Source organism: Sus scrofa, chromosome 4 (assembly GCF_000003025.6).
Source record: "Sus scrofa isolate TJ Tabasco breed Duroc chromosome 4, Sscrofa11.1, whole genome shotgun sequence".
In the NCBI taxonomy this organism is placed as follows: Eukaryota; Metazoa; Chordata; class Mammalia; order Artiodactyla; family Suidae; genus Sus; species Sus scrofa.
In genome coordinates this window covers 97,620,156-97,627,729 of record NC_010446.5, presented here as the reverse complement: position 1 = coordinate 97,627,729, position 7,574 = coordinate 97,620,156, and the positions used below count along the sequence as shown (strand labels likewise).

Sequence of the window (7,574 nt, the reverse complement as noted above, 5' to 3'; positions counted from 1 at the left end):
AGGACTGAGGGCCCTTGTTCTTTCGCTGTCCACTGGGGGCAAGTCTCAGTTCCTAGAGGCTCCTGCAGTTCCCTGCCATCTGCTTTCTCCACCGGCAGAGACCCTCACTCTGGTTGGCTAAGAAGGAGTGTTATATAATGTACCTGTAACCATGGGAGTGACACATCATCATCTTTGCTGTGTTCCATTGCCTAGAAGCAAGTCACAGGTCCCGCCCACACTCAGGGCAGGGGATTACACAAATGTGTGTGACTCACTGAGGGGGAGCTGGGGTCACCAGAAGGTGTATTTGCTGAAGGGATTTAAAGAAGAGAGAGGTCAGGGTGACCTGGAATCCTCAGGGGAGCCTTTATGGAGAGAGGCTACAGCTTGAAGGGAGTAGAAGTGAGACCAGCAAAGAAGGAAAGAGAAGAGGCAAGATATCTAGGACCAAAGGGCTATATGAGCAACGGTGTGGAGGTGGGGTTCTCACCTAAGTACATAAAAAGCTAATGGAAATCTGCTGATTTCCATTACATCACAAAGGGTGGGAGGGATTTTTTTTTTTTTTTCCTTTAACTGAAAGGAAGCTGGATAGTAGAGAGTCTTGGCCTTGGAGTTGGAAAATCTGGGTTCAAGGTTCAGTTCTGCCATTAACTAGCACTGTGATTGGATCTGCTGGTTATGAGTCTAGTTTCTCATGAATGCTTCTATTTACCTGATTATCGTGAGGACTAAACAAGCTCTTGGGTGGGAAATGCTCTGCAAAACTGTCCAGGTCCATTTCCAAAGGCAGTTTCATCAACTTTCAAGTCCCCACTCTCTCTGAGTCCCCCAGCTTTCTGACTTCTCTTTCTCAGCACCCCCCCCCCGCCCCCCACACACACCGCTTCCTCTTAAAGTCTCTAAATGCAGGGAGGGAGACATTCTCTGGGTTCTAGTCTTGGCCCTCCTCTCATCTCACTGCACCTCTGCCTGGTGCTCCCATCTGCCACTACCCAGAACGGATGGCTCCCAAATTTGTGCTCTGCCCAGACCCTTTTCCCCAGTGTCAGACTCATCCGTCCAACCAGTTACTCATCAGTTCCTCTTGGATCTCCCGCAGGCCCTCGAATCCAACACACCCTAACTGGACTCATTATCTTCCCCCCAAACCTTTTCTTCTTCCTTTTCATGCCTGGTCTTAAGGAATCACACCGCCAACTCAGGAATCTTATCTCCTTCTTTCCTCCCCCACCTGCCTGAGTTCCAAGGGGTCCCCAAGTCCTTTTCCTCCAGTGAATCCCCCTCCAGCACCACTGCCCTAATTTGAATCTCATAAATTCTTGCCTGAATCACTGCCATCGCTTCTTAACTGATCTCATTTCTGTCTCCACACTTCCCACAGAATGAACTTTCTGAAGCACAAATTTGATAATACCGCTGCTCTGATCAAAAGCATCCAAAGGCCCTCAAATGCTTCAGAATGAAAATTCAACCTCTTGAGCATGATTTTTACTACCTGAAGCCCTCCTGGATCTGACTCTTGCCCACCTTCCCCTTTCCTCTCTCTGACCACTGTCTCTCTGTCCCCTCTGCTCCAGCTTGCCATTCTCATATTGCACAGTGTCCGTTCAAATCTCTGTGTATCTTGTCACACTGTTCTTCCACCACTACCCTTCCCTGTCTACGATCACTCGCTCAGCTCTTCCTTTTTTTTGGGGGGGCACACCTGAGGCATGTGGAAGTTCCTGGGCCAGAGATCAAACCCACACCACAGCAGTGACTTGAGCTGCTGCAGTGACAAGACCAGATCCTTAACCCGCTGCACCACAGGCAAATTCCCCAAGCTGTTCCATTTTGAAGGCCTCTCCTGTGTCACTCTTAATAACCTGTGCGGGCCTCTAGCACAGTGCTTATTACTCAGAAGTGCCAAGGTCTGCATTGTAATTGCTTTTTATTTTGCTGTCTCTCTTGCTAGATTGTGAGTTCCTTAGAGCTTGTAATGGCATCTCATTTTATTTCTTATTTTGAAGCTCTGATCACGTTTCTAAGTATTTTTTGTATTTATTTTTTGAATAGGCAACATGAACACCTGTCTAAAAATTCAGAAGTTGGAGTTCCCATCATGGCTCAGCAGTTAACGAACCTGACCGGCATCCATAAGGACGCAGGTTTGATCCCTGGCCTCACTCAGTGGGATAAGTATCCGGCGTTGCTGTGAGCCGTGGTGTAGGTTGCAGTTGCAGCTCGGATCCCACGTTGTTGTGGCCCTGCTGTAGGCTGATGGCTACAGCTCTGATTGGACCCCTAACCTGGGAACCTCCATATGCTACAGGTGCGGCTCTAAAAAGACAGAAAGACAATAAATAAATAAGTGAATAAATAATTCAGAAATTACAAAAAGGTACATAGGGAGTTCCTGTCATAGTGCAGCGGAAACGAATCCAACTAGGAACCATGAGGTTGCGGGTTCGATCCCTGGCCTTGTTCAGTGGATTAAGGATCTTGCATTGCCGTAAGCTGTGGTGTGGGTGGCAGACACGGCTTGGATCTGGCGTTGCTGTGGCTCCGGCGTAGGCCGGCAGCTACAGCTCTGATTGGGCTCCTAGCCTGGGAACCTCCACATGCTGCAGGAGTGGCCCTAAAAAGACAAAAGCCAAAAAAAAAAAAAAGGTATATAGTGAAAAGTCTTCTACCCCGTCCTCCCCCCTGCAGCTGTCCAGTCCCCCTCCCCAGAGGCCATCGATGTTATCAGTTTCTTGTGAATACTTCGAGACATAGCTATGGTTCCCTTTTAAACAAAAGTGGTATCATGTCCTACAGACTGTGCTGCACCTTTTCATTTAATTATGTAGAGTATCCATGAGATCATTTCACTTCATTAAAGAACTTCCTCATTCTTTATTTAGAGTTATTCAATGTTCCATTGTGGCTTTATCTTAATTTAACGAAGTTATTTCCAATCTTTTGCAAATACAAACAATACTGCCCTGATTAGCTTCACAAAAATGTCCTTTCACACATGTGCAAGTGTGACGGTAAAATAAACTCGTAGAAGTGCAACTGACAGATTAAGGCACATAAGCATTTGTAAGTATGATCATGTCATATTGTCCTTCATGAAGTTTGTAGATATCATTTTATTTACCTTTGGATCCCTAGCCACCATGATCAAGTGTAGAAGAGAGTAGGTATTCGGTATATTTTTGCCAAGTAAACAAATGCAAAAAAAAGTCCAGCTCTTTTTCCTTTTTCTGATGCCTTGTTTTTCTGGGTAAGTTCCTTCTCATTAAGTGCTCAGTTCAAACCAAACACCTCATGTTTGATCCAAATGCCATTATTATTTTGGAGCAAAATTCTTATGCTAACTTGTATTACTTTATACATTTGTTTCACTAATCAAGACTCCTCTTCATTAGCTTGGTTATAAAAAGGCTAATTTTTAATGTTCTAATATAATAACTTTGATTCCTCATCCCACTTTTTGTAAGACGTCCTAATTATTCTGAATTTTTTCCTCCTGAGCAATTCCTGGAAACCCTTACATAGTCCATAAATTCTTTTGGGAATTGTTTGTTGCTTGTACAAGCTGTCAGACCTCTGCAATCCCTGTTGCTTTTCCTAGATTCATAGATTATAAATTGTTTGAGCTCCCTATGCCTGTAGTTTTTTTTTGGGGGGGGTGTTTGTTTCAGAGTTTTTTGTTTATTTGTTTTTGCTTTTTAGGGCTGCAGGTGTGGCTTATGGAGTTCCCAGGCTAGGGGTCCAATGGGAGTTATACCACAGCCACAGCAATGCCAGATCCACACCACATTGTTAACCTGTGTTGCAGCTCACGGCAACACCAGATCCCTGACCAACTGGGTGAGGCCAGGGATTGAACCTGCATCCTCATGGAAACTAGTTGGATTCATTTCTACTGCACCGCAACGGGAACTCCTGGTCTTGTTTTTAGTAGCTGCACCTGTGACATAGAGAAGTTCCCAGGCCAGGGATTGAATCTGAGCCTCAGATGTGACCTGAGCCCCAGCTGTGACAACTCGGGGTCATTTTAACCCACAGCCCTGGGCTGGGGATTGAACCCACAGCTCCTCAGCAACCCAAGCCACGGCAGTTGGATTCTTAACCCACTGCAGTATAGTAGTAACTCCCTATGCCTCTTTATTAATCTATGAAATAAAGAATATTAAAGGGTTGTGAGGATTAAACGAGATTATAAAGTGCTTAGAATAGTGTTTGGCAATAGTAATGTTGCAAGAATGACAGTTCTTTGTGGGTCTTTCATGCTTTTACCCACCTTCCTGGGTATGACAAGAATGCAGGACGGGAGTGCCCGTTGTGGCTCCGTGGGTTAAGAATCTGACTAGTATCCATGAGGATGCAGGTTTGATCCCTGGCCTTACTCAGTGGGTTAAGGATCTGGTGTTGCTGTAAGCTGCAGTGTAGGTCACAGATGCAGCTCGGGCTCCTATCTGGCGTGTTGTGGCTATGGTGTAGGCTAAAAGCTGTGGCTCCTATTCAACCTCTAACCTGGGAACTTCCATAGGATATAGATGCAGCTATAAAAAGCAAAAACAAACAAAAATGACAATGACAACAAAATAAGAATGCAGGGCCCTGACTGTTTTTTGTCAGGGTCATGTCTCAGGATTATGTTTCCTGTGAGCAATTTTGAAGGATGAAATAAGCTTTTCCCTCCAGGACAAAGAGCATGTTTACTTACTACTTTCTATAAAGTGGCAGGTTCCCAAGTTCAGTGTTCCCCAGCTATGGTATGAGTCTACCAACCACACAGCATTCGTGTGAGCGCTTCTGTCATTCCTGTGGCACTTGAGGGGCAAGAGGAATTCACACAAAGGTGCTAAAGCTCAAGTTTCTCCCTATACAGGTCGAGAGTAAAAATCCTTTGACTCAGATCCAGGAATCTTATGCCTTTTATCGGCATCCGCGAAACAGTAACAGACTAATTTATTAGCCTAGAGTAGGGTAAAATCAAATACCAGACTTGAGCAGTAAGTACTTAAGTAAGCTGTTTTTCATCATTTTTCTCTTGCTATTCTTATTTGCCTTTGCCAGACATTTTGCACAATATCTGTAAGTTTGTGGTGGGGTAGATAACCAAAAAACATGAATTGCTGCCATTTGCAAGCAACTCCACTCTTGGAGTTCCTGCTGTGGTACAGTGGATTAAAAATCCAACTGCAGGAGTTCCTGTTGTGGCTCAGTGGGTTAAGAACCCAATTAATATCCATGAGGATGCAGTTTCAATTCCTGGCCTCACTCATTGGGTTAAGTGTCCAGTGTTCTCACAAGCCGTGGCATAGATCGCAGATGCAGCTTGGATCTGGTGTTGCCATGGCCGTGGTGTAGACCAGCAGCTGCAGCCCTGATTCAACCCCTAACCTGGGAACTTCCATACACCGCAGGTGTGGCCCTAAAGAGAAAAATCCAACTGCAGTGGCTTAGGTTACTGGGGAGGCAAGGGTTCCATCCCTGGCCTGGAACAGTGGGTTAAAGATCTGGCATTGCCACAGCAGCTGTGGCACAGGTTGAAGCTTAACTTGGATTCAGTCCCTGGCCCGGGAACTTCCATACACGGTAGGTATGGCCATTGAAAAAAAAAAAAAAGAACTTGGGAATTCCCATTGCGGCACAGCGGAAACGAATCATAAGGTTTCAGGTTCGATCCCTGGCCTTGCTCAGTGGGTTAAGGATCCGGTATTGCCATGAGCTGTGGTGTAGGTTACAGACCTGGCTCAGATCCTGTGTTACTGTGGCTGTGGTACAGGCTGGCAGCTATAGCCCCAATTAGACCCCTAGCCTGGGAACCACCATATGCTGACAAGTGTGGCCCTAAAAAGCAAAAAAAAAGACAAAGAAAAGAACTCCACTGTGATGATGGGAAGAACAAAATGAATTTCAAATAAAGGTTAACTTCAAAATCATTGCTCCATAATGTCTGTTATCACTATACGTGGAATTAAGAAATAAATACTAGTGAATATAACAAAAAAGAAAGACGCACAGATAATAGAAAACAAACTAGTGGTTACCAGTGGGGAGAGAGAATGAGGGAGGGGCACAATAGTGGTAGGGGATTAAAAGGTACAAACTGCTGTGTATATAATCAATAAGCTACAAGTATATACTGTGTGGCACAGGAAATAGAGCCAATATTTTATAATAGCTATAAATGGAGTATAATCTTTAATAATTGCGAATCACTATACCTGACACACAATATTGTATTTCAACTATACCTCAACTAAAAAATATATATATGAATATTTTTAAATTAAAAAGCAAAAACACCCAAACCTCCAAATCATTGCAAACTGAAATGATTAATTGGCCTACTCTAATATCCAGGTCTAAATCACTGGGACCACAGTTTCTCCTACATATGCTTTTCACATACGTGGGGCATAGTTTTTAGGTAGTTGCGGTATACAAAAATAATGTTGCACAAAAATAACTGGGCTTTAGTTCCTATTACTTAATAGCTCACTTTGGTTCGGTTTCCTAATACGTGAAATAGAGAAATGAATTCATGTTCCATTTGTCTCACAAGATTGTTGGGGTTGTGGAATAAAATTACCAACGTAGAAACAAAGTTATTGAGCAAACGAGTTGTTACAATTTAAGACTGTGTTGAATCGCAGACGTCGATTTGTCCTAATATTATTGTTTTTAGAGGCCACTAAATGAAAGGAGAAAAATAAAACTTGTCCCACCTCAACAGCTGAACCTGTCAGCCACACTCGAGGCTGGGTTGGCAGCTCACGGTCCAACAGGAAACTCCTAAAAAAAGCGTAAAGGGCGAACTACAACCCCCAGCAGGCTTTGCGCCCGAAATTGCGTCATATAACTTCAGCTCCGTCCTGGGCCTAGCCCTACCCCCACAGCCCTCACCATCCAGAAACTACATCTCCCAGGAGGCTTCACGGTGTCTAACCGTCCTCTTTCACCCCCGCCCCCTGCCTCCCCATAGCCCGCGCCGGCAGCTCGGTGGCCAACTCCGGTCCCGCGATCGGCAGAGCGAGCGCGCGCGCCGGAGGTCGCGCGGCTGCTGAGAAGGGCGAGCACGCGCGGAGGGAGTGGAGGCGTAGCGGGGTGGGAGTACAGCTCGCTCAGCTCGCAAGATGGCGGACGAGGACGGGGAAGGGATTCACCCCGCAGCCCCTCACAGGAACGGAGGTGGCGGCGGCGGTGGAGGGTCTGGGCTCCACTGCGCCGGGAACGGCGGCGGGGGAGGCGGCGGCCCGCGGGTCGTGCGCATTGTCAAGTCCGAGTCCGGCTACGGCTTCAACGTGCGGGGCCAAGTGAGCGAGGGCGGGCAACTGCGGAGCATCAACGGGGAGCTGTACGCGCCGCTGCAGCATGTGAGCGCCGTGCTGCCCGGGGGGGCGGCCGACCGGGCCGGGGTGCGCAAGGGGGACCGCATTCTGGAGGTGTGAGTATCCGGGCTGCTCACCGCCCCATCCCCTCCGCCTGTCCCTGCATTTTCCTTCTACCCCTGTCACCCTCAGGCCGCACCTCCCCGCAACCGCCGAACCGGCCCTCCGGACCCCCGCCTCTCCATGAGGCTTGACCCTTTTACCTCCCCACACCCT

The 7,574-nt window shown here is 46.7% G+C and overlaps 1 protein-coding gene across 3 annotated transcripts in view; it reads left to right on the top strand.

Annotated features, from left to right (window-relative positions):
• SNX27 (sorting nexin family member 27) overlaps positions 6,914-7,574 on the top strand; it is an 87,174-nt gene continuing 86,513 nt past the window's right edge. Inside the window, exon 1 of one of the 3 annotated variants that reach the window (XM_003125761.6) lies at positions 6,914-7,414. In XM_003125761.6, coding sequence (XP_003125809.1) covers positions 7,104-7,414 — 311 coding nt within the window. In that variant the 5' untranslated portion in view covers positions 6,914-7,103. The remainder of the gene's footprint in view (positions 7,415-7,574) is intronic. The other 2 variants (XM_013997139.2, XM_021089855.1) reach the window with 2 other exon arrangements.